General features: G+C 42.9%; 1 protein-coding gene across 1 annotated transcript in view; it reads right to left on the bottom strand.

The window, feature by feature from the left end:
* DCHS2 (dachsous cadherin-related 2) overlaps positions 1 to 25944 on the bottom strand; it is a 113135-nt gene extending 87191 nt beyond the window's left edge. The window contains exons 1-2 of the mRNA XM_054066045.1: positions 25907 to 25944; positions 22398 to 24441 (exon numbers count right to left, since the gene is read on the bottom strand). Of these exons, the coding sequence (XP_053922020.1) occupies positions 22398 to 24441; positions 25907 to 25944 (2082 nt within the window). The remainder of the gene's footprint in view (positions 1 to 22397; positions 24442 to 25906) is intronic.
* Positions 25945 to 27695: the final 1751 nt, after the last annotated feature.

Here is a 27695-nt window from a genome sequence, read left to right as displayed (position 1 = left end):
AATCTACAACTGTGGTTCAGTCAGGTCCCACATTGCAAGGATGGAGGCTCCCAGAAGCACTAGCAGATTCTGGAGAACAAGAGGATGATACAGGTAAATAAAGAAGGAAATAGAAACCCTTAAGGAAAATTACATACAAAGAAAGAATTACCGTTATTTGAGGCTTAAAGAAAGATATTGCTGACATCCATTATAGGCAGAAAGATCACACACACAGCGTTGAGGAGGCAGAGGAGAATTCTCACATTTTCCTATTTATCCTATTCTACCTATAGAGTTCATGTATTTGTACTCACAGACATAAAAACCCCTTTGTTTTCAAAACCATTTTGAATGGAGTTGATGCGAACTTAAAGCTCATCGTGCTGGTCTGGGCTAAAGCGGAACACAGGCTCTGACTTTTCCTAAGCCTGATAGTTATAGGCAATGGTTAATGATAGGTAATTGGCCACTGCTGTGCAAAGAGGCCACCGCTCACACCTACTCCTATGTAAATTAAGGCCACCTCAGAGCTGGTGGTGAAAGGGGTCACACCTGCTGAGAGGAGCCAACAGGACAGATGATCCAGCCTGGAAAACAAAGTATTCTATGTCATACACATCATACTCAGTATAAAAGCTTACAAGATCACAAGGGTGAGCTCTTTTCTTCAACAGCTGATGAGAACCTCACCTGTTGGACTGTCCGTCCCTGAACCTGTCCACGTGTTCCTGACTTCAGCTCCCACCTGCCGCTGAGTCCAGAACCACCCTTGTGCATACTCTGTAGTGCCAGTGGTGAGGTACTGGTCCTCGGGGAGCTATATTTCACCATATTCTTATTAATATTATTTTCATTTTATTATTGTTGTTGTTGTTGTATTAGAGCTGTTTCAGTGCTGGTTTCCAAATCACAAGTCTCTCTCATTTCCCTTTTCTCTTTCCTGGGGCAGGGATTGGGACTAAAAGCTGCCCAGTCTAAGCTACTGGGCTGGCCAGGGTGGGCTAAACCAGGACACTTACTAAGATGATTAAGCTCATTAAGATATTACTTCACTACACAGGTGGTCAGAGCACATAGTTTCAATATGGCCATTTAAAGACACTAGGCATTTATGTAACTACTGAATGAAAATCTCACAAGGATGTATTATGAAAGCAGTATTTTTATATTATCGTTATTCAGTATGCTTAAGAAAAATATATTTTTTCTTACACTAAGAACCCAGTACATTTACAAGTTGTATAAATCAGACTTAATGTGCTTTTTCTCCATTTATTAATGTTACACACTACTGCCTCATTGTACACTTCAAGAATTTCTTTTTGTATGTCATCTGGCAGTGCCAAGCTTCCAGTCCAAGGGTCTGAAAAAGGAGATGGCAGAAGAGGTCTGTCATGCTGCATAAAGAATTCCTACTCCTGAATACAAGGTCAGCTACACTGGCTGCTTTTGTCCCAGAAGATAACGCATGCACAATTCCTTCCTTACTGTAACTGCACCTGCCATGCATCTAGTGCCAGCACGTAAAAAATACTCTTTAGGGTTTATTTCAAGTTCTACTCTGTGAGGTTCTCTTCCCCTGAAGAAATCCACATTTGCTTTTGACATGTAGCCTAAGGAACACAGTTGCTTATGAAAACCAGTCTATTCGCATCTATTCATCTACGCATCTACTCAACCCATACAGTCAGAGCTGAGGACAAGCAGCTGTGGAAAGAGTCATCACTCGAGCACAGAGAATAATGTCCAGGCAAGTGGAAGGAACGAGAGTAGTTGCAAGCAGTCAGGTTTTTTTGTTGTCTAAGGACAATGAACACAAACCTCCATGCAAGCTTGTGAGCCTTCTCAAGAGAAACTAAAAGCAGCTGTTAAATTCCTTACTCTCTGATTTCACAGTGAGGAGTCAGTATCCTGTTCAAAGAAAAGTGGGCAGTTGGTTTCTTTTTCACAATAGGACCTGACCTGTTGGTTTTGAAGCTCCTCAGTTGAAGGCATTTGGATGCATTACAGCTGCTCAGCTCCGGAAGAAAGCAAATTTCATTCTGTAATAAAATACTGCCCTCAGTCATTCTGAAGGTATAAAATGTGCAGCTATAAATTTGTTTTAGGACAGTTGTTGATAAGCTGCATTTGTGGGATACACAGGCACAGCTGGGATGGAATTTTTCTGCAATGAAGACACCTGGAAATTTGACAGTTACTGTCAACTAAAATAACCTCACAAAGTATTTCCACTCCTGATGAAATACTGCTATCAAACAATTCAAACTTTGATTCTTATGTTAAACAACCTTGGACTCAAACAGTGAAATCAAGCTGCTCTTTATGTATTGATGCATCTAAAGATAGGCTGCAATGCATCAGAAAGTTTTTTCAAAGTAATTCTCACAATATCACGGAAATGTAGAGAAAAATTCACAGTAGCAAAAAATGATAAAGTTAAAAAAAAAAACCTTAGAAAGGTTACTCACATTTGTAATTTATACCATAACACTAATGAAAACAGTTCTGTCAATTTCCAGAAACAAATGGAAATCTAAATGGCAGAGCCAAGCACATTGAATTTTGCTGTTCTTTGTGGCTGCAGTTAATGAGATCGCTTACACTGCTATACAAGTACACTTTTCAAAGCTGGATCTAAATAAACAAGAATAATATTATAACAGACATCAGAGAAATGACAGTGATAAAATTAAAACTGGTCTTAATCCTTATACTTACAGGCTAGAGGACTATATAATTACAGGCACATAAATGTTCTGGTAAAGGTCTGGCTATGAGACATTTTCAAGGGCTTAAGGCAAGACTAGACTAGAAGAGAGATTTTTCTTTTGCTCTAAAACTTTGAACAGGATTGTCCAATAAGGGTAATCAACAGCTTCAACAGAAAAAATCTGTTCTCTTTTCAAGTCAGAAAGTACAAATGAAGGACAACAGAAGGAACAGGAACAAATAGGTGAGTAACCATCCCAGAGTTCTTAATTTCAATTAAATAAACACTTAATGCTAATTTTTTACCAATTAAAGCTTCCAACTTGAGTGGACAAGGAATTCAGAAATAGAACTATACGCTAAATTCTGCATAGTAAAGAAGTTTAGCAAGTTCAGTTTACTCCACAAGTAAAGAATCATCATGGCCAAGAATACAGGAGAAAAACATACCTTTTGATATAAAAACAAAACATCGATAGAAGAGAAGTTATGATGGTTAATAGATTTAAGCCTTAATATTTGGGAAAGTTTGCTGGTAAGTTTCAGCAATATTTTGCAAGAATGAAACAGACCGACCCCTGTCTTGGGTAAGACTACCAATCATTCTGCAGAATCACAAGAAAAAACAAAACGGATTTCGTTTCGCTTATAACATGAGAGTTTCACAGGATAAAGCACAGTACATGCATTTTGTTTGAGTAACTTTAGAAGGAAATTATCTGTCTAACAGAATGTACAAGACACATGTAAGAAGCTGAAACAGCTTTAGTTGCAAATCAGTTAAGAAAAATAAGCTAGTCATATAGCCAACGTGTAGAGATACTACACACCTCGGTAGAATATTAAAAATACCGAAGAAATAAGATTAGCTTTTATAGTTTGTGTAGAGGACTGAGAGGAAAGAACCCTCTCTCCTATTCCAATTTAAGCACCATCAATCATCCTGCTCATTACTCATTTAACAGTAGTTAACCTGAAATAAAGACTGCAGAAAAGCCTTGGTGACCTGCATCCACACTCCATGTTCTGCATTGCTGGGTTTAGAGGCCAAAATCTTTACATTTTGCTGTATATGGGTCAGCACTGAATCCTGGTATAGGTAGGGTTATTATTCTTTTTAATTCCCTTTATCACAAACATCAGTGTCCTAGAGAAAAAAAATCAATGTCTTTTTTTGCACAATTCCTATGGAAAATATTGATGCCTAAAATTTGCCAAAAGATCTTTTTCAAATATCTGCTGGACTTCTTCAAGTTTTCTAAGTACCACCTCTACTAAGATATAAAAGAAACATAACTTTTGCTGTGCAGCTTACCAGAACCTGACATTTATATGTCAGGTTTCCAATCAAATAATAAAGATTGAGCACAGCAGAATAGTTGACTACTTTCATGTGGTAACAGGCTAACTTTAATACATTCTTTTACTGATCTCTGTAGTCTAACCTGGGAATTTTAACTCGGGCATGCACTTACCGTATCTCAGTATCCTAATACCTTTCAGATACTATCAAAATGGCTAAGTAAGTACAAAAATATGACAAAGAGATACACTGCTAACTTCTTAAACCCATCCATTTCTAGTCACAGGGAACAAGAACATGAACTCTTAGCAGAGTTCACTAAAATGTCATCCTTGTCAAAGTAAAATGCAGTCTGTGAGACTTAAAAGTACCTGAAATAACTAAAGGCTTTTCACACATACAACTACCAAAATGCAAAGTTTTGTGATCAACAAATACTTAGGACACTATCTAAACTTACTGACGTTTTAGCTGCAACACACAGGTTTAAGATTCCAATAACCAAGTTTTCCTGCTCACAACATGCATTAACCAAAGAAAGACTGATGTATAACATAAAGGGCAGTGAGAAAATACTCTGCTAAGAGGCAAGCAAAAGCAAGGGGCATATTAAATGCCAAACAGGTGAAATATCTAGGGAATGGCTATGAATCTCTCCTACAGAAATTAAATCTATTGGGCAATTAACTGCCTAAAGTGTTACATCCCACTATAATGAATGCAGCTGAGGCAGTCCTCTTTAAGATTGTTAACACCTGGACAAAGCAATTAGGCTGGAAGTAACTTGTTCGTTACCATTCCCAGCAAGTACTTCTGCAGAAGCATTCTTGAAGACTTTCACATTTTTATGCCATTTCTACAACTTCACTGCCTGTTCTTCCAAAGTCAACCACTGAAATTCAGTGTCCTCTGCTTTATATTGAACTACTTAATCAAAGATAATTAAGTCAGGCTTTCGGTATTAAAGAGGCCTCTGAGGGAAATAAACCAACGGCAGCGACAGAGTACAACGAAAGAAACTGGTATTTCACAGTAAACTCTCCTTTGTGAATGACAACCTTGCTTTTCTTTCTCTTTCAGCTTTCCCTTCTTGAGTCTTATTTCTGACAAATTCCATGTTCTGGTTTTCTTATCATCAGTTCCCTGGGAAACATCATGGCATGCTACAGTGTCTAAGCAGAATAATATCACCATGATTAAGAATACCTTCACGACTAGAGATGTTTTCCAAGAACAAGTCTATAGCTGTGATTGTGGAATATATAGGCTGAATTGTGTCTGTTTTTAATGATCAGGAAAAGCCTTCACTTGTAGATATCATACACACCCCTCCATAACAGGGGAAATGGGAATGTGAATTCTACCACAGTCCCTGTATGAGTAAGTTAACAACTGAGCTATCAGGAAAATAAAAAAATAAGAGAGAGAGTGCATTTACTTTTTAATTTCTTTGCTTTCCTTGTAGAATCAAAAAAATTTGCTTTATTTCCAAAGAATATCCATATTTCATTCAGCCTGCAACACCTTGTTCATTTCATATTTAATTTGAAATAGAAAAAAGCAATAAAATAAATTTAAGTTTCATCCTAACTGAAAGCCTGTATTAATTTTTCAACTCAGACAAGGCAGGATAAGATCTGAAGCAGTGAACCAGAATAAGTGTGATAAAAGAGCCAAGAGAAGACACAGTTCTGGAGATGTGAACCAGCAAAACATCAATAACAGTCTAATCCTGCTACTACTTATTCAGTGCTGATAGTCTAAATGCCAAAAGCATACTGATGATCAAAAAAATTCATCTAAAAGAGCTCCTGAGTGAGGGTGCTGGAGTTATTGAAAATCAATTACTCCAAAACACATAGATTGAAAGAACAAATTCAAGGTGGCTTTGCCAAATTAATGTTTGTATTTTAAGTTTTGGAATAATTCATCAGATAAAGATTATCTGTATTATCAATACTACAGCTAGAAGAGATTAATATCCTTACAGCCTATTAACTCTCTAATGAGAGAAAATCCTCCTGGAATTGTCACAAATAAACATGATGTTCCCAATATCTAGATCTATGTACTACATTACAGTTTGCAAGAAGGTGTACAATGACTGCATATGCGAGGAGGACGTGTGCTATTTTAGAAAGCCAAGTATGGGGAGTTACATTTATGTTCTAGGGGAGTTAAATCAAAAAGTGTTCTTGAAGTCTGCATTTTAAACAAGAGTAGCCAAATAACTAGACCTCAACTTATGCTTCTGTATCTGATTGAATCCCATTTTCACTACCTTTTAAAGGAGAGGTAATACTACCACTTTAATTTTGCAAAAGAGTAAGACAAGAATCTTGACAGATTACTGTATACTTGTAATAAGCACGCAGATACCTAAAGAGAAGAAAGTGTTCTAGACGTACATAGTATTAAATGGGGCTAACAGCTTAACATCTAGCCCTGAAAATGGACCTTTTTACCACAAGAAATAAAAATAAGCCAGCTTGCCTATCACTTTATCAGCATGACCTCTTCTATGTTTTGCAACAAAAATATTTACTACTCTAGAGGAAATCTCTTCCCTGAAATGCATTACTTTCTTTTTGCCCTCCCACTCACTGCAGAATTTGGTTTTAGATCACAGTTACTTACACAACAGAAATCAAACAGATTTGTGTATGAACAGAAGCCTCATATACCTACACTCTTACATGATTGTGTTTTAAATGACCAGAATATATTGAGCACATGAAGTACCTCTAACTGTGACTCCCTCCAAAAGATGCTGCTGCGAGTGATGGTCCATTCCTGTTTCACAGCTAGATGAGTGTTCCTGTAGATCAGTCTGGAGACCAGTACTTTTAATGCTAATCATATGTAGTTTCATGTCACTACAAAACTATTTGCACAAATCCTTAACTTTGTAACACAACTGTTCTGGGAGAGTGTCCTTCATTTTTACAGTGTTCAATTCCATACAAAAGGAAAACTGATACATCCTTTTGCTCTGAAAGCTTAATTGAGTTTCTAGCAGTTTGTAGGACTCTACTTCAATACTATTGACCGTGTGAAACTCTCACAACAACATACATTGCCAAACTAAAACTCTTTTTTTCCTTCTTTCAAGAACTTTAAGCACAGTAATCGCATACACTTGCAACACAACTCATACAAAACAAAACGCTTTGCAGGACTTTTTTCAGAGACAATTCATCATGTTCCCCTTGGCTCTGGTGATCTTTCTCTTTTGACCACCAAATCATGATAATGACAAAATGCCTTTTTTTCCTGGCTACTGCTGATGGCAGCTTATATTCCAGTCTCACCTCCGCCTCTGTTAGTCTACCTACTTCTTATACCTTACGACTGTTTTTATCTTACATCAGTACTTCATTTACTTTGGTGGTCTTTTCTCCCACTTTTTACATACAATAGCAAAGTTATAAACAAAAGTAGGCTGAATTATAGCCACCAAAGACCTCATATTCATACTTAAGAACTTAACAGATGCAAGAGGAATAGAATCATAGAATAGGACTAAGATGTTTATTCTCCCCAGTCACAGTTCATATTTCTGTTTTTTTTAGGGATGCATTTTATTTAACTAAATAAATATTAATTCCAAAATATATTCTAAATATCTATAAAAATATAAATACATAAAGATACTATAAATATTCAGAAGTCTTGAATTTTCTAAAGCATTTTTAGAAGTATGATGAAGAATATGAGAGATGACTGACTGCCTCTTGAGGCCCTCTGAAGGCTTTATCAAGAATTCCACCCAAGAAAGCAGTTTTAGTACTGTGAAGTGAGAATATCCACACTCTTTGTGACAGTCCATGAATCTTCCCTGTAAATGACTCATGAACTTTGTCTGACTGGAAATTTTTTTTATAAATATTGTTTTTATTCATTGAGTAACTCTCATACATACCATTTCCAACCATACCACCCCAACAGTTCCTTCATTGAGTGAAGCTGATTAAAGTCAAGAATGAGTTTTCTCCTGTTTGTCCACAAGGAGGAAGTCGAAAGAGCAGAGAACACCCAAGAAGAATCCACTAAGGCAGAAAAAACCACAAGTTTACATTTTGAAAGAAGAGTCTACAAAGGGGGCAGTCTTAGCAGTGTTCAGAGAGGGAAAAGAAGATGTGGTCATATTTAATTGGAAATATGTAAGATTCATGTAAGAACAAAATGTGAGAAAAGCTTTGTTGTGAAGAAAAGCCAGAAGGTGCAGAAGCCAAGACAAGCTGGGCTGAATCCCAATAGTCACTTGAAAGATTTATGGTATCTCCAGAAGGTGCTCAGAGACTCCATGGAGGCTCAGATTCCAGGGGCTCAGAGAATGAATGGCCTAATGAAATAAATCCTTAACACATCAGCCACAGAAATATCCCACCAGAGGAGGAACTCCACTAGCAACCCCAGTTGACCTGTATGTTATTAAAAAAAAACCCCAAACAACAAAATGAATCCACGTGCAAGTCTACAAGCCAAGAGAAACACAGATGGTTAGTCCTCAGAGCAAGATGATGAGATCTTAACAGCTGTAAAGTGTCAAGCTAATGCTCATAGGATATGTTGTTCACTGGATTCTTTTCCCAGCATAATACAGACTAAAGTTGTGTAACTGTTATACACCTTCTCTGCCCCAGCGTTAGATTTGAAGATATAGAGAGAGAATGATCATGCTCTTGGAGAAACATCATCACCAGGAATCATTTCTCTATCAGAAGCTTAAACTTCTCAGAGACTCCCAAATCAATGAAAATAATAAAGCCACTAGACATGAATACTTCAGACCATGTAATTTTAACTTAAGTTAAACGGAGGAATAAACAAGTTAGTCTGCATCTCAGAGTTTTTAAGTGATAAATACATAATGTTAGAAATAAACAGTTAACAAAGAAAAAATTAAAAAAGGGTTTGGATATGAGTGAAGTCTGAGGCTTCAGTCAATCATGATTAATATATACAGGTATTCATAAACAGAAGAGAATAGGAAGAAATGGGTGTGCTAAGATGAGAAGATGGCACATTGTTAAAGTTGGCCATTGTGCTAGATCTGAAGGAGCACCTTCCTCCCTGCTGTCATCAGTAATGATTGTGGCCATTGCAACTAGAGCGAGAATACAGGAATGGAAGTTACGCATACTAAAGTTAAAATTCCAAAATCATCTCAATGGGGAGGACCCAACCTGGAACTACTAAAATAACTGACAAATAAAATTACAAGATTGCAGCCACAACATCCTGTATTATAACTAAACCATCTCTCTTGAAAATATCAAATGGAGGGACTAGATTTAGAGGAGAACAACTGAATGTGGGCACTACAATCCCATCAGCCTGACCTAAATGGATAGAAATTTTAGAACAAGTTTCAAAGGATAAAGACAGAAAAGAAGATAAAGCAAAACATTTTGCCAAGTACCTCAGTATCCTTTTGATAACGCATTCTTCTAGACACACAAGTAGGTCAACCTGGATTTAATAAAGCAATCAACGGAAACCACATTTCTTTACATTTTATTTAGTACAGACAACATAGGTATTAGTCAAAGAACCATATGGTAAGTATATAGGTAAAGAGGAAACAAAACCAAGATGTCTTGAAAAATGGAAGTAACAAATGAGATGGTTGTATTGGTGGCCTGTTCATTGATCAGAAAAAAACAGAACATAGACACTTCAGTAACTGTCCCCAGTTCTTGAAACCAGAAAGCACTGTCAGTGTAGAAGATCAAGAAGACCTTTATACAGAAGACCAAAGTAATAAAAATAGAATGACAAAATATGAGATTACATACCAACAAACTAGTATTTTTTGCTGTAAGCTGTGAATTTATTCATTGGAAACTTAAGAGCAGAAAAAAAAAACCCAAACCATGGATGACTAAGTCAAAAGTGATTCAACCTAAAAAAAGACAAATGCAAACTGATTTAGGTGGGATATTACAAGTATTAATATTCCTGTGTAAATAACTTGTCAGTACCCATTTGGAAAACAGTGACTACATATGATGGCGCAGAGAGGTCCCATGGTCCGCCTAGAGCCAGAGACCTGATGAAAAACACCAACCTGCCCATGCTTTCAAAAGGTGCAGCTGTTCTGCTCTGCTTCCCAGAAACATGGGGTAGTTGAGGGGAGCTGTAGTCACTGGGAACCCTTGGGGATAGCAGGTACTGAGATTTGCATGTTTTAATCCCCAGCAATGTTTCTAACTTTCATCCACTCCTTCTAGGTAAAATAACCATGATTTACTGCACACTAAAAGCCTAAAACATGGTTTCCATTATGAGCAATTAGTAAGAATAATGCTATAGCATAAAAACAAAGTCTCAGAAAGTACACTTTAAGTGACTTCCAATAAGATACAACAGACATCAAAAATATCCCAGGAAACCTAAGTGTTTTTCAATATGGCATTTCAACAACAGGGTTTTAGAAACTGTGGCATAACATATGACCCATAAACATAGGGGTCTGGAAATGGAACACATTTTCCAGACTAACTCCCAAATATTGGCTTGAGTCCTCCCTTCAGTCAAACATTTCTGAAAATTAAAAGCAGTCAGCCTTTCAAAAAGTATTTTTCAACTGCCATGTCTTTTCTCCCTTGTCAGATGCAGATACAAATGGAAATATAAATAAATAAATAAATAAATAAATAAATAGATAGATAGATAGTGATTGTTGATTAGTTCCATGAAAACTTCTTTACTTTAAAATTATAAACTTAAGAGATTCAGGGTTTGTTCTTTCCTCTTTTCAATTGAAAAAGAACACAAAGCAGCCTGGTATCAGAGCAAAATCATTATAAGACTGCAGCACTGCCAAAAGTATTGCTAAAGATGTCAACTTCAAAGACAGCTAAAAAAAAAGAAAAAAAGAAACAAATTCTAGGATATAGAGATTTACTTTAATAGCAACAAAAAGAGGCAAACATACAAACAAGAGAGGCCAAATATATGAGGTTTTGCCTTTCCCTTTTTAAAACGAGAATGAAACACTCTTTCTTACATCCTTTAAAAATTATAGAAACATAAACCTAAAGGATAAAGAATTTTCTAAGTTGTGACTTTTTTTTAAAATAAAACTTGTCAGGAAAATACTAACTCTACTATTGTTAGTGATGGTAGCACATATTATTTTAGAATGTTCTATTAAGCAGCTGTTCTGTGCTCTGGAAAGGCAGGTCGCATTTGTGTCTGAGTTTATTTCACCCCTTGCTCCTACAGCGTCATACACACAGTACTCTCTCTCAGCCTTAGAATCTCATTGACACACATTAAATTAGCTGGGATTTTCAAAATCCAGAGAACCTGAAATCCCCCCAAAGCACACGTTGTGGCCAATTTCATTGCAGTTTCTGTTCCTAAGCTCCCTGTATGCTTTTGCAACAAAAGCTGGTTTGAAAAGAGCCTCCCAGTTCCCCACTGCTTCACAACTTTTGCAGCCATCAACTGGCACAATGTTGTACAGTAATAACCTCATGATAGCATTTTACACTTACTTTGCACAGGCATATAGATCTACACAAAGCAGAAGGCAGGCAGGAATTACCAGGCTGTTTTTACAAAATAGCTGAATCCTGTGCTCCAAGTTAAATAGCCAGACTTCATTTTGAGCAATTTTTGTCCCATCCTAATTTTGCACTGTGAGCTGGAAACTGGATCCTAATGGGCCTCCTAACACCGACTGACCCTTGATATTAACGGTGTTAAAAGCTACACTGGAGTAAGTAAAAGTGTAAGCACGGCACACCCCAAGAAACCTACATGCTTCCAGTGAATTCATCTCACAAATCACTCTAAAACCAAATTCTGTGCGATGTCTTCATGAGCAAGAGTAACAGTACAGCATACAAAATGTTCAAAACAGGAACTAACTTGTTGAAAACTGATTAAGTGCTGTGTTGGTACATTCAGGTTACCATTCCACTCCCCTTAAACGTAATAGCAAGTTTTAAAATTTAAAGTCTGTGTTGATACGTTATTGAGATCAATGTATTTTCTCATAGTACACCAAGAAAACTATCTATAAGGCAGGCACTTACAGTACAACATACAGCATAAGCATTTACAAAGGGATAATCCTTGTCTCAAACAGCTTATTCTCCTCCATTTCGGAACACCTTAAGACAAATGAAAATCTCTTAGAAGAGAACTAAAGAGACGTACTTTATTGAGTTCACACCCATGTAAGGGCACAGCATCAATCCTACAGAAATGTCATTAAGCACCACAGGGACAGAAGTAGCGAACTGAATTGTATCTGTAAAATTAGCTAATTTATTAAAAAGTTAGGAATTTCTTATAGAATCATACTGGATAACATGCAAGGTAAAAGCCTATCAAAAGATTAATAATGTATCCCCAAGTAAAAAATAATTAGATGTCTATATATCCATGGGAAATATTTACTATATAACCCCATTTGTGTACAGAAGCAGAGAGAAAGATACTAATGTACCTGTAACTTTGTTAACAGTCTGTACATAAACATAGTTTTGTACAAACGATAGGTCTATTATTGAAGCAGTCACACTGCAGAAGGATAGCTGGGAGAAAAGGCTTTGGGAAATCATTGCTCTTTGTATAGCCAGACGTGAGTTCAGAATTCAAATCAACTATAAAACATAGCAGGAAAAAAATGAATATGTAATATAAAACTGAATTTATAGGGGTTTTACACATGCAAAAATAAAAGATCATGTAGAAGGTAACGTATCAGAGACTGAGTGCCACCACCTCCAGCAGTTTCTCAGACTGGTAAGATACGTCGAGTTTCTTGGACACTACGATAAACCATATGTGTTTGTTTATAACTGTTAAAAAAAGAAACATGAGGCATACACAAGTTGTTTGTCTCACACATGTTTAGTCAGACATTAGTTAAAAACTGCCCTTCCTGTTACCCCTATTCCAGCACCAGACGTAGGCACAAGCCAGTGGAAGTGGAGCAGACCTAAGCATGACAACCTAATTCTCTGCTTGAGGGAAGTAGCTGGGGATGAGGAGGGGGAAGGGGAGACAAAAACACTTTACACAAGGGTCCCACCAGGTCAATGTAGGAGCTTGGGACATCTGTCAAGGCTGGAAGTTAATACATTTGGTTTTATAACAGCAAATATTGTTGTTACTGCAACAGTTTTATGCTTAAAAAGGTTAAGCCTGTGAGTACAAGGCAACAGGCATGACGGTATCCTGATTTTTATTTTAAGTCATATGCAGCAGGAAATGGAGCTAGTAAAGTAATGCTTTTATTTTGTTCAGTGCAAAGGAGAGGAAGAGACAGAATCTAGAGCTGCATCTCTAATGCTGTACTTTCAGTTACAGAACAAAAACCTACTTCTAAACAAAGCACTGTTTCAAAGAACATAGATTTGACCCACCTACAGTAACCTATGTATCAACAGGAAGCTTGTGGAAATCAGGAAAAAAAGCACAAAAAAGGGTTGCAGCAACATAAACATCATCCCTTAAAACATGTTCTGCTAATTCTCACTGTCAGATGCTACCAGCAGGACTACAGAAGTAATTGTCCCCCGTACTCAGCGTGGGTGAGGCCACGCCTTGAATATTCTGTTCAGTTGTGGGCCCCTCACTGTAAGAAAGTGTTGGATGAATGTAAGACATTCTTATGTATGAATGTATGACATTCTTACAATGTCTTAAGTACTGTAAGAAAGACATTGAGGTGCTGGAGCGTGTCCAGAGAAGGGCAACGAAGCTGGTGAAGAGTCTGGAGCACAAGTCTTCCGAGAAGCAGCTGAGGGAACTGTGGTTGTTCAGCCTGGGGAAAAGCAGGCTGAGGGGAGATGTCATTACTCTCTTACAACTACCTGAAAGGAGATTGTAGCAAGGTGGGTATTAATCTTCCAACTAATGAGTGATAGGCTAAGAGGAAATAGCCACAAGCTGTGCCAGGGGAGGTTTAGATTGGATATTAGGAAAAAATTATTCACCAGAAGGGTTACCAAGAGCAGGAACAGGCTGCCCAGGGAAGTGGTCATCACCACCCCTGGAAGCGTTTAAGAGATGTGTAGACCTGGCACTTACGGACATGGTTTGGTGGTGAATATGGCAGTGTTAGGTTTACAGCTGGACTTGATTATCTTAAAAGTCTTTTCCAATGTAAATGATACTATGATGCAGTGAAGAGTGAAGTTTTGGGTTGTACTATAAGGTTTACCCATGTAAAGAAACCCTAGTTAAAACTTTCTTCACACTACTTGATTTAAATGGCACTGAGTGAGGAACAGGAATTGACTTTGTACACAGCACAATTTCATCACTAACCCACCTACTTCAGTACTTAGTTTTTGCATCTACCCTGAAAACCCTAATCAAGTGATTATCAAGAAGAATCGGCAGAGATTTTACATCCATGCATAGCCAGCCAGCACACAGGTCCTTACTAACATCCCTTCTGCATTAGAGTGCATTAGCAGTTTACTGTAATAGCTGATATTTACTACATTTTGTTATATATAGGTTAAATAGGATACAACCATTTCATCTGATGCACATTTTTATATATATAAATTAAAACAAATATATTAAAAATTATATAGGAGAGCAGTTCAGTACAAAAAGGTAAGAAGTTATCTGCACATCTTCCACTGCAATGCCAAATACACCACCGCTGGATGCATTATCCAGGCATGACGTAAATCCCTTGCAATTCTACATTCATTAGAGAAGAATCATTTCACCTAAGTGCCAATGAAATTAAAAAGCTTCTGAATTTGTGCAGCTTCTTATAGAGGAGCCTCAAAGAATTTAGAATTGATTGAATGAACTGTGATTTATAAATTTTTGAAATACAAGTTATTACTCCTCCTAAAATAAATGCCCTTCTAGGGCATTTACAAGGAAGATTAGCAATCTTTCCTTGTAGACAGACAGCAAGCGTACTATTTTCTACCAAATTCCATAAAAAGTGAACTTTCTTCTACTATATCACCTTTGTAAACAAAGCTCAATTTCATACTTCCACCAGTGACACATTTCAGCACTCAGCATTCAAGACCAGCTACGGCCCCAATGCTAATTTTTTTTCCCCCAGCTAACAGGAATGAGAATTGGAAATTAGTTGAAAGGTTATATAACAGATGTGTGAAATCATGAGTAGTAGGGTTCGATCACTCCCTCTGTCTTCACGTTCAAAGCAAAGGGGCAGTTCTTCATGAGGCAGGTAGCTGATCAGCGCACCCCTGATCAGCGTCCCCGAGCACAAAACAGTAGGAGGCCAAGAATCCATTACGGAATGAGTCATGTAAGTTTGCCCTGTTCTTACAGTTGCCCCAGGCGTATGCTTTTAGCATCTATGAGAAAGAGGGGATTGGGCTGGATGGGCTATTGGTCTACACAACACACACAAAAGCTCCTATTTGGAACTCCTGTGCCAAGTGAGCGGTGTGATATTTTTCCCTGAGTATTTTGTTAGCCGACATCTGTGCCTCCATACTGTCGACACCTGCAGCAGGATTTGGATAATCAGCTGGACAGTGAGCTCCACTCCTCACTACAGCAGTGTTAATGTTACGTACCACTTTACATTGCATGTGGAGGAGGGATTGCTCAGACAAACTGTCATTAAAGCACTGCAGAACAAATTTCCCCAAGCTATCTACATGCACAGTGGAGCCCATAAGCCTTCTGACTAGGTTTCAAATCAAACTCACGCATTTTAAAATAGAAATGCAGACTCTGTAAATCACTGATGTTTTTTCCAGCATGCAATTAGAAGTTTGTTTTCAAGAATGAATTAAGCAGCAAAATAAAATAAAAAGGCTCATTTTGTAGTGTGTTGATCTATTTGCATATAAAGCTGGAACTTAGAGATTCCCAATTCATCTATTTCCCAATGCTTTAAGACCTTCCAGGAAAGACTAAGCCTTCTGCTGACCTAGCAATTTATGAAAATCTATACAGATTATAAACTTAAATTAATATTTGATAAATGAACAGGCCATACCCAGCCATTTACAGCTTATTAATAATTTGCTCGAGTGTATTATAACATATCTGCTGAAGTGAGCTCTTTGTATGAAGGTGAACACCAGCAAAACCACTACATTTTTTGATTGGAATGCCTTCCATCTAAAAAAGTAGTTCACAGTCATTACTCCCAAAGGTCAGTGGACATGAATGAACACATGCTAGACACTTAACTGAACGTTTATTTGTTATGCTGCATAAAACTCTACAAACTCAGCAGCCAAAGGTATTCAAGGACTCTATGTTTACCACTGCTGCTCTAATTAGTCTTTTAGTTAATATTTTAATACAGAGATTTCTGCAATACAGAGCACATGATTAAGACTATTTAATACTCTCACTACTCTTCCACTACCCCAAATCTAGGGATACATCTAATTTCTCTAACAACACTACCTTTATCATTTACGTTTCTTTTCTCGTCATAGCTATAGACCAAAATACACAAGCCTTCAAACTGTCCCTCTTCCCAGACCCAGCTTGCTGACATCAATTAAAAGTCTTCCCTGAGAACTGGGGAAAAAAGGTCATTTTCTGCAGTAAATTTAAAAATGTTTGTGTTCTGAAACCTTCACATAATTTTTAATTCCCAAATAAAAGCAAAACGTTTCCATGTCAATATTTCTGATGTTTCAGTGTTTCAGATGTGCTCTAAGTGGTGGGTTTAGTTAGCAAACAGCTGTAGATTTAGTACATGGGTAGGGACAAATTACTTTCTTCTGGACACTTGGTTTTTTACAGGTGTTGGGACACTGAAAATTTAACCCTTGCCACATTTAAGAGGAACTACAAACAAAGAGCAGCAAAAGTCAAAGGCTTCCACTTCCCACTTCTCCTATCCTTGCATTCTCAGTATCAGAGCTTCTTACACCTACAAAGTATCCATTCGGTGCTGAATGCTGGCACAGACAGGACTGCAGGAAGGAGCAGACTGTCATTCTTATAAACATTTCAATTCTTAAATGGAACAGTTTTCTATTGTTAAAAAGCTAGAACGGCACCATAAACAGAAATCTTCATCAAAAGAATAGATAGAAATCCTATTAAAGTTACTTTAAAATAATGACTACAATAATGTATCATGTTTTCTGATTATTTTTTTTCTTTTTTTCCCTTCATGCACTGTTCATCCAGGGAACTACAGGCCTGTCAGTCTCACCTCAGTTCCGGGGAAAGTCATGGAACAGGTGATCTTGAGTGCTATCATGAAGCACATGCAAGAGAACCGGGTGATCAGGCCCAGTCAACACAGGTTCATGAAAGGCAGGTCTTGCCAAACTAACCTGATCGCCTTCTAAGTGACTCAACTACTGGATGAGGGAAAGGCTGTGGATGTAGTCTTCTTGGACTTCAGTAAAGCCTTTGACACAGTTTCTCACAGCATTCTGCTTCAGAAACTGTCAGCCTCTGGCCTGGACAGGCGCACACTCTCCTGGGTTGAAAACTGGTTGGATGGCTGGGTCCAAAGAGTGGTGGTCAATGGAGGCCAGTTACAAGTGGGGTTCCCCAGGGCTCAGTACTGGGTCCAGCTCTGTTCAATGTCTTTATCAATGACCTGGATGAAGGCACTGAGTGCACCCTCAGCAAGTTTGCAGATGACACTAAGCTGGGAGGAAGAATGGATCTGCTGGAGGGTAGGAAGGCTCTGCAAAGGGATCTGAACAGGCTGGACCGCTGGGCTGAGGCCAATGGCATGAGGTTCAACAAGGCCAAATGCCGGGTCCTGCACTGGGGCACAATAACCCTATGCAGTGCTACAGACTAGAAGTCTGGCTAGAAAGCTGCACGGAGAAGGACCTGGGGGTGTTGGTTGACAGCTGACTGAACATGAGCCAGCAGTGTGCCCAGGTGGCCAAGAAGGCCAACGGCATCTTGGCTTGTATCAGAAACAACGTGACCAGCAGGTCCAGAAAGGTTATTCTCCCTCTATACTCGGCACTGGTGAGACCACACCTTGAGCACTGTGTTCAGTTCTGGGTCCCTCACCACAAGAAGGATGTTGAGGCTCTGGAGTGTGTCCAGAGAAGAGCAACAAAGCTGGTGAGGAGGCTGGAGAACAAGTCTTACGAGGAGCAGCTGAGAGAGCTGGGGTTGTTTAGCCTGGAGAAGAGGAGGCTGAGGGGAGACCTCATTGCTCTCTACAACTACCTGAAAGGAGGTTGTGGAGAGGTGGGAGCTGGCCTCTTCTCCCAAGTCACAGGGGACAGGACAAGGGGGAATGGCCTCAAGCTCCGCCAGGAAAAAAATTTTCATAGAAAGGGTCATTGGGCACTGGAACAGGCTGTCCAGGGAGGTGGTTGAGTCACCTTCCCTGGAGGTGTTTAAGGGATGGGTCGATGAGGTGCTGAGGGGTATGGTTTAGGGAATGTTAGGAATGGTTGGACTCGATAACCCTTCCAACCTAGTGATTCTATGACTCTATGATTACTGCAGTTGGCAGACTACTGAACAAAAGGACATTTATTAATCTCTGAACCCAGACCAGCCATACTTCTAAAGCTACATAAAAATAATAGATTACAAAAAGTTGTGCATAGCCATGAAAAGTGATTTTACAGCCACAGAGCTATTAGAATATAGAGAGAATCTACCGAATGGCTTCTGGAGTGCAAAGTGACATTTGCGAATTTAGAAAGAACTAATTGCTACAAAATCACATACCTAAAAAATGATGACATGTTAACTGTTTTCAGAATCAGTAAAATTTGAATATTAATTGGACAAGCAAGTAAATAATTTTGTGTTATAGGTTATTAATTTCATCACTCTAACTGTAGCTCAGTCTGGGGTTTGGTCTTCCTCTTGTCAAACGTATTCGTTTTAAAACACAACAGACAAAATCTGTCTTTTCTGCAGCTGGCATCTTTAAATCGGATGCAGTGAAAATTAGAACTGGAAAGCTCAAGAAGACAACAGAGAAATGGATTGCCAGATGTCTTCTATCTTCTTGTTGTCCTACCTCCAACTAGGATGAGTTGGATTGTATAGCTCTTTATAACTTATGTGAGCCTAGTTTGCTGGTTTCATTTCTGTTTCAGTATTTGCAGTGTGGACTAAATGATCCAGAACTAAAACCATCAGAGAAAGGACTGCCATTTTAGCTACTCGCTTCAACATTCAGGAAAAGAAAAGGAAGAAAAATGTAGCCTATAGTTAATGTTGCTACGTGCTCACTGGCTCAATGACAGATTAAAGTCTCTAAGTCTCCATCCCTCACATCATGGGTGTATCTTCCACCCATTTTTGTTCCCTTAGTGTTCTTTTTTATTTTACAGAAGGTAGATAAAAATTAGGAAAAGATGCGTGTTTAAATGTCTTTTTTTTAGAACTCTCACATTCTGCAAATACCTCTTGGAAATGTGTATTTCAGTAGAATTGAACAACTTCTCTCAAATATACGAACTACTTAAAAAAATCCTGAAACCCCATGCATCCTTCCTACATATATTACACCTTTAAGTACCATTTTCTAAAATTCCACAAGTTTATTATTCTGTAATTTCTGGTGTACCTTGGTAAGTTTTAAGAGCTTTAAATAAACTCTTTCTTTGCTGTCATTGCATTTACGAAGTCTCCACAATCTCAGCATCAGGAAATCTGTTATTTTTATATAAGAGGAACTGAGGAGTGCTAACCAGTCACTTACAACAGCCTCCTTAACGGATGAGAGAAGGGCAAGTTGTCATGACATTGGAATGGATGTGGGTTTTTATCATTTGACAGATAACATGTTTTTTCCCTTCCCCTGCTCTGTCAGAGATGACTCTAAAGCCAATAAAGATGTATTTCCTAATACAACAGAGAACAAAGTAAATTTAATAAAAAACTACTGACATTACTGTCACTAATTCATGCCAATTAATGTTCTCTTCAAGCTGCAACTACAGGTACTTCTCATAAGAATGCACACGTAGTGTAAAGTCAATGACATTTATGCCACGGAGCACCTTAAAATCTACAGCACATCCCAGCAATGGAAGCAAGTTTAACGTATAAGCCCAAACATACACAGAAGTTACTGTGATGTATAACACAAAATAAAGACCATCATTAAGTTCAAAATACAAGTTCAGCCGACAGCTGCCACAGTCACCAAATCTCTTTCTAACTAGAAGCTCTGCCCAGCACAATAACTTTCTGCTCTCTAAAAAGGATTATAGCAGCACAGCCAGACTCAGAAAATTCAGCACACCATGGATAGTACCCATGTACGTGACATCTCTAACCTGCTAGAAGATGCACACTATTAGTATATCAAAACTTATCAGAAAAAAAAATATAATCACAATCACAATCACAGGTTCATTTCTTTAAAATGCTGCAGGAATCCCTCAGTACGCTTCTATCTGATGAAATCAAAAGCAAAGAATCACTCTTCATTCAGCACCACGGATGCCTGCGCTCCTCCCTGGGAGGAGGTGGGCTTTGAAAGTACAGGATTAACTTTCTCCTAGGGCCACCAGTACAGGACACAGAATCACAGGATGGTTTGGGTCGGAAGAGAACTTAAAGATCATCCAGTCCCAACCCATATGCCATGGGCAGGGACACCTCCCACTGGATCAGGCTGCTCAAAGCCTCACCGAACCTGGCCTTAAACACCTCCAGGGATGGGGCATCCACGACTTCTCTGGACAACCTGTTCCAGTGCTTCGCCACCCTCATGGTGAATGATTAATGCTAACAGAAAAATAAAATGACTGGAACTAGATGATCTTTAAGGTCCCTTCCAACCCAAACTATTCTATGATTTTCTGTAAAGGCCAGGTGAATTGATTCTCTTCCGAGCTCTGAACAATTACAAAGGCCCCAGAAATGGTTTTTGATGTCAGGCCCCTGGGGGGGAAGAGGGGTGTTGGGGTAGGCTGGAGGAGAGTGGTGGTATCTCCCTGCTGTAAAGCATGGGTCATACAAACCCTCTGAGCTAGGTCTTACCAACTGCACCTTGAGGACCATCTCAATCCCTCAAAAGCATTACAGGCAGTTTAACTCCCTCAGGGATTTAATGAGAGCTGATACGCGATTCTCTCTGGATATCCGAGCTCCTGTACTCAATATTCCTGCTACAAGTTCTATGAGATGAGGAACATATTCTGAAGGGCACTTGAGAAGATCGCGATGTTACCCGTGCACTGATTAACTGAGTCCCACCGATTGTGCCTCAGCACTAAAAGTACTGCACAGCAGCAGCGATGCTGTTTAGCATTGCGTTCAAGGGCTGCAGCCCAAAGGCAGGGAGCACATCCATCAAGGAGCAGACACACCAGGAATCCAGCTTCGTGCCGACTGCCCCATCTGGGCTGGGAACTCCAGCTCCACACCAAATGCAACTTGACCGACTGGAAACATCAGCTCCACACCGATAGCCCCTTGATGGGCTGGGAACTCCAGGTATGCCCTCAACGTCCCCTGTCTGGGCTGGGAACATCAGCTCCATGCCGAACAACCCCCCAACAGGCTGGGAACTCCAGCTCCGCAACAGACACCCTACCCGGGCTGGGAAACTTCAGCTCCACGCTGAACGCCCTTCGATGGGCTGGGAACATTAGCTTTGCACGCAATATCCCCCACCTGGGCTAGGAACTCCGGCTCTGCACTGAACACCCCTCGACAGGCTGGGAACTCCAGCTCCTTGCCAAACGCCCTCCGCCCAGGCTGGAAACTCCAGCCCCGCACCAAATGCCCATCAATGGGCTGGAACTCCAGCTCCACGATGACGATGATTGACCCTTGATGGGCTATGAACTCCAGCTCTGCGCTCAACATCCCCTGTCAGGGCTGGAAACTCCAGCTCCGTGCTCAATGCCCCTTGACGGGCTGGGAACTCCAGCTCTGTGCTCAACGCCCCTCAACGGGCTGGGAACTCCAGCTCCATGCCGAACACCCCCCACTCGGGCTGGGAAGATCAGCTCCACACTCAACACCCCTCAATGGGTTGGGAACTCCAGCTCTGCACCCCTCAATGGGCTGAGAACTCCAGCACTGCACTGAATGCCCCACCCAGGCTGGGAACTCCAGCTCCATGCTGATCGCTGCTTGACGGGCTGGGAACTCCAGCTCTGCACTCAATGTCCCCTGTCCAGGCTGGGAACTCCAGCTCTGCATCAAACACCCCTCAACGGGCTGGGAACATCAGTTCCGCTCTCAATGCCCCCCATCCAGGCTGAGAACTCCAGCTCTGTGCTCAACACCCCTCGATGGGCTGAGAACTCCAGCTCCGCGTCAAACACCCCTCGACGGGCTGGGGCTGGGAACATCAACTCCGCGCCGAACGCCCCCTGCCCGGGCTGGGAACATCAGCTTCGCACCAAACACCCTTCGACGGGCCGGAGACTCCAGCTCCGCGCTCCAATCCCTCGACGGGCTGGGAACTCCAGCCCCGCGCCCCCCGCCCGCTCACCTGCAGGGGGCAGCTCCCGGCCGCGGCGTGCTCGGGCACTGCCCCGCGGTACACCTGCCGCTCGAAGCGGGGCTCGTTGTCGTTGGCGTCCTCCAGGCGGACGGTGAGGCTGCAGGCGGCGGCTCGCGGCGGGCGCCCCCCGTCCCTCGCCACCACGCGCAGCTCCAGCGCCTCGTGCCGCTCGCGGTCCAGGCGGGCGCGGGTGCTGACGGCGCCGCTCCGCGCGTCGATGCGCAGCAGGGCCAGAGCGGCCGGGTCGCCCTCCAGCGCGTACCGCACTTCGGCGTTGGGGGACCCCGGCTCGTCGGCGTCCGAGGCGCTGAGCCGGAGCACGGCGGTGCCCGGGGAGGCGGCTTCGGAGACGGAGGCACTGTAGCGGGGCTGCGGGAAGCGGGGCGCCTCGTCGTTGACGTCGGCGACGCGCAGCAGCAGCGGCTCCTCGGCGGAGAGCGGCGGCGCCCCGCCGTCCGTGGCCACCAGCCGCAGCTCGTACAGGTCGCGGCTCTCGCGGTCCAGCGGCCCCGCCACGCAGAGGAAAAACACGCCGGAGCCCGCGGGGCGCAGCGCGAAGGCGCCGTCGCCGCCCAGCAGCGCCAGCGCCGCGCCGCCCGCCGCGCCCTCGTCAGCGTCCGACACCGAGACCCGCGCCACGTAGTCGCCGGGTCGCGCCGCCTCGGAGACCCGCGGGCCGTCGGTGAGGAAGAGAAGGCGGATGGCGGGGCGGTTGTCGTTGACGTCCAGCACGGCCACGGAGACCAGGGCGCTGGAGACCTCGGGCGGGGCGCCGCCGTCCCGCGCCTCCACCACCAGGCGGTGCAGCGCCCGCGCCTCGCGGTCCAGCGGCCGCCGGAGCCGCAGCACGCCGCTGCGCTCCTCCACCGCGAAGTAACCGCCGGGGTCGCTCTGCCGGCGGCCGAGGGCGTAGCGCACCTCCCCGTTGGCGCCCAGGTCGGGGTCCGTGGCCCGCAGGCGGCACACGGCGGTGCCCGGCGGCGCGTCCTCCCGCAGCCGCGCCTGGTACTCGCCGCGGCTGAAGGCGGGCGCGTTGTCGTTCTCGTCCAGCACCCGCACTCGCACCCGCAGGCGGCCGCGGCGCCGCGGGACGCCGCCGTCCCACGCTTCCACCAGCAGCCGGTGCGCCTCGGCGCGCTCGCGGTCCAGCCGCCGCAGCAGCACCAGCTCCAGCGGCTCCAGCCGCCCGTAGCGCAGCTGGAAGAGCGGCGGCTCCCCCGCCGCGCCGCCCTCCTCCCGCAACGCGTAGCCCTGCGTGCCGAAGCGGCCGGCGTCGGGGTCGCGGGCGGCGGGCAGGCGGAAAGCCGTGCCGGGCGGGCTGAGCTCGGAGACGTCGAGCTGCAGGTGTTCCCGCGGGAAGCGGGGCGGGTGGTCGTTCACGTCGGTGACCGCGATCTCCACCTGCACCACCTCGCCCCGCAGCGTGGCCGCCGCGAAGCTGTATCGCGCCCGGCTCTCCCGGTCCAGCGGCCGCGCCGTGCGGATGATGCCCGTCTCCGGCTGCACGTGGAAATCCGCCAGCACCGCCGAATCGCCGCTCTCCTCCGACAGCAGGAACCCCCCCGGCGGCCCTGCGCCCGCCGGCAGCCCAGCTCGGATGTCCCCGACTAGCGTCTCGGCCGGCAGCCCCTCGTCCACCGCCAAGCGGAGGTGATAGGCGGGAGCCGCGCCGCCCGCCGCGCTCAGCCACAGCGGCAGCAGCAGCGCCAGCGCCCGCCCCGCCGGGGCAACGCCGCCTCGGCACCTGCCGCCCCGCCGAGACATGCTAAGCCGGCATCGCGGGCAGGACGAAAGCCTTCCAGCCCCGCGGTGCTGGGAAGGCAAGGCTGGGCGAGGGGGCGGCTCCACGCCGCAGCCCCCGCCCCGCCGCCCCCCGTGCAGCCTTAGGACCACCCTGGAGCCGGGGAGGTCGCCGCTGAAATCGATTCCCCGTCTCAGATGGTGACGGAGGGGAGCGGTGGCCGGTGCGGGGGCTGCCTCTGGGTGCGGAGGCACGCCTCGGCAGGGGCAGGAATTCGAACGAGACGGAAATCTGCGAGGATAAACGGGTTCTATCCATTCAGCAAGGATTTTTCTTGCTTTAATATTCCCATTTTCCGTGAAAAGGCTTGCTCCTTATCCCAGCATTAGGTCAGTAGGTGCTCGGTACGGTGGGGAAGCATTTACCAGAAATAACGCTTTAAGTAGAAGCTTCATAAGTAGAAACTTCATTAGTAGAAACTTCATCAGCATCAGCAAGACCAGAATTTCCTTCCTTTTTCACTATTGCTGACTCCCGTGTCTAACTGGCAATGGTCTAGGGATGAATTAGTGTTTCTTCAGCAACGGTGAGAATATACAGCGTCATATAAATGCTAAGTACCAGCCATCCATCTTTCCATGAAAGCTAAGTACAACGCTTCAGTCACCAGTTGTCTTGTTCACACTGTTCCTTTACCAAACTTAATTTCAGCTTTCTGGCAAGAGTCTGGCAGTCAATCGAAGAAAAGTAAATTCCTCCTAAGACACACAATTAAAATCAGGGCAAGGACCATAAAGTAGCAGGAGGATTTACTGTAGCTTAGTTCTCTGCTGTGAAGGGTCAGTTGGGAGGACAGGCATTCTGGTATTTGCCACTTTTTCCAGTGGAGGAATAGCTACTCAAGTTCCAGAGCACCCAGTCCCCGCGAAGGAGGTAAAGCTGCTGTAACAGCACGTGGTGTATCCACATAGGAGAAAGGGGGGAGAAGGATTTTTTTTCCCAAGACTCTTAGGACCTAACAATTCCACAAAACTGGGTAAGAAGGAGAATTAAGTTCTAAAACAAGTCTGGAAGTCTTAGTGTGCATGTGTCTGCGTGCACAGGAGGGGAGATTGTATCCACTGTATCTAACTTGCCTCCTTACATAGAGAGACGGGGCTGAGCAAAAGCTAGATTTTGTCAGATCTTCTTAGGCACATTCTGAGAAATTCTGTGTGTGTATACATATATATATATAAATATATATACACACTGTGATAATTACAAGCATAGAAGCAAGAAGGAAATGTGGAGGCCCTTGCCTCATACTCATTGAGAAAACACATGGATCGTCCCCAAGTCACAGATGTTCAATATGAAAATGCCTGAATTCCATTGAATCACAGCAAGTTTGGAAAAACAGCCATGTCCCATGCAGTCACTAAGAAAACATGTGAATCACATTCAATCAGGCACATTCACTGGAAAGCTAAACAAAACCTGCTGTTGCCAAGGTCAGGCAGTGCCTAGAGAGCGAAGTTCAGATGTAGCACGCATGAAGACAGTAGGGGAAAAAAGTAAGACGGACCTAGTTATCTGTGGTTCTGGCAGTATTAACACGTAGCCAAGCATTCATTCATGTGTTTTGTGAGACCAGGGCACTTTAACAGTTTTGTAACAAAGTTGTATAAAAGCACTGCCCAACTACACGTGTTTGCAAAATGCCACACCTTAAGGAGACTACAGGTGCTCTGTTTTCTGTGAGCATGAGCCTTACCTTGTTAGTGTTCTTCCACCTTCTTCATTTTTCTGCATTTTCTTAGCTTTTTCTTCTTTCCTTCATTCTCTTCTTAAGATTTTTCTCTCTTTTGCCATGTTCACAGCTTCATTCCTTTTCTTTCATAAATCACAAACAGAAGTTTCTAAATCTTGAGGAGATGTCATCTTCTGGATATATTTAGCTACCCCTGCTGTTTACCATCTTCTCATTGACATGCTGACCTACACGAAAAAGAGAAGTGGCACAATGACATTATCCCAAAGGAAGCAAGGGTGAAAAGTTTTAGTGCTCCTACCTCCTCAACAGGTCACTCTTGTAGAGAAGACACTTGCCAGCTAGTCAGATCTACCAAGCCTTCTGGTGTAACTTTCAACACAATATGGTCTGAAGGCAAGGGATGCGGGTTAGAGAATGCTAAACACACTTGTGTTCCAGTTTAGAAGGGATCGGATGTTTGTGAGACAGGTTGCTCAGTCAGATAGCAGTAACTTACTTCCTTAGCTGTCCTCCCATCCCTTTCTTAGAGGTGGCCGCTTCTGACTTTGTAGGCAGGTGAGCAGAATGTGAATTCATTTTCAAAACCACTGAAGTTTCCAGCCCTGCCACATCAGGCAATCCTCTGTGGGCACTACTCTACTCCACTGTGCAAAGCAGTGAGCTCTGGTACTCCCAGTGCAGCTCCACATGTCAATTCAGCTGTCCTTGTGGCAGGCACCCAACCTTCAGAGACGGAGCAAGGAAGGAAGCTGAAAAGTGATAACTGTATCAGCTGCTCAAATTTAATCATCCTGTATTTGTAAATCAATATTTGCTGTAACTTAATCCTCCTTGGATTAATTGGAATTTTTTTTCCTTCAAGGAGAATTAACTGTAGCAAACTAAAGCAATGGTATGATACTAAGAGTACAAAAGATCACTGAAAGAGATATAGTGCTGTTAGAACCATGAAGGTCCACCATTATTGGAGTTAATTCTACCTACAAATGTCGCCTTTCCTCTGCAACAGCTGTGGTAGCTTAAGATGTGACCCTCCCATGCTGAAGACGTAGATGGCTGAGGTGGTAAAGCAGCATGACTCCTTCCTTTTCTGCAGCTCACTGGCTTACTGCAAATCATCTTCAGCAGCAGCAGTAGCGGTTTAAGCCAAACCAGCTGACTTGGGACTGACGCAGGGTGGGAACACTGCAGGATCCATTCCAGCACTCATCAGATGGGCGGTAGCAGCCAGCTGAGGGCAGAGAGTGCCTGAACTGCTCCAGACAAAGCTGAAGCAAATAAAATTTACGAAAAAAAAGAAAGAAAAAAACTGTCCTTGAAATTATTTCCTGTGCTGTTTGAAGGTAGTATGTTCTCAGCTGCTTTTTGCTGGCTGCCTGCAGCCAGCAGGCACCATGCTTCCATTTCTGCCTTCCAGGTGGCGTTCCTCTGATCCTCTGTGGGTTTACTCTGAAGGACAAAGATTAGTTTAACCAATGCTGAAACAATTTTTGTTAACCCTAGTGATATTTTTCCTATGCTGGATTGCAGGCATCCCATATAAATCAGCTTTCTATCAAAATTGTGGGGTGAGGAAGCACTAATTAATCTTCAACTATTGCAGCTGGATCTACTAAGAAAGGATGTCTACAGCCTTACTGGCTGGGGTCTCTGTGGATATTCAGCCTGAAATATGTGATGCAGGGAGAAAGAGTTAACTTTGCAAAGCATCAGTTCATTATTTATAGTGCCCCAAGCACATGTATATTGATTTCATCAACACCTCTTTGAAGGAATGTCAGCTGCACAA

The sequence above is a fragment of the Cuculus canorus genome, chromosome 4 (assembly GCF_017976375.1).
Source record: "Cuculus canorus isolate bCucCan1 chromosome 4, bCucCan1.pri, whole genome shotgun sequence".
Lineage (NCBI taxonomy): Eukaryota > Metazoa > Chordata > Aves > Cuculiformes > Cuculidae > Cuculus > Cuculus canorus.
The sequence above is the reverse complement of the archived record's forward strand: the minus strand, read 5'-3'. Positions and strand labels throughout refer to the sequence as shown.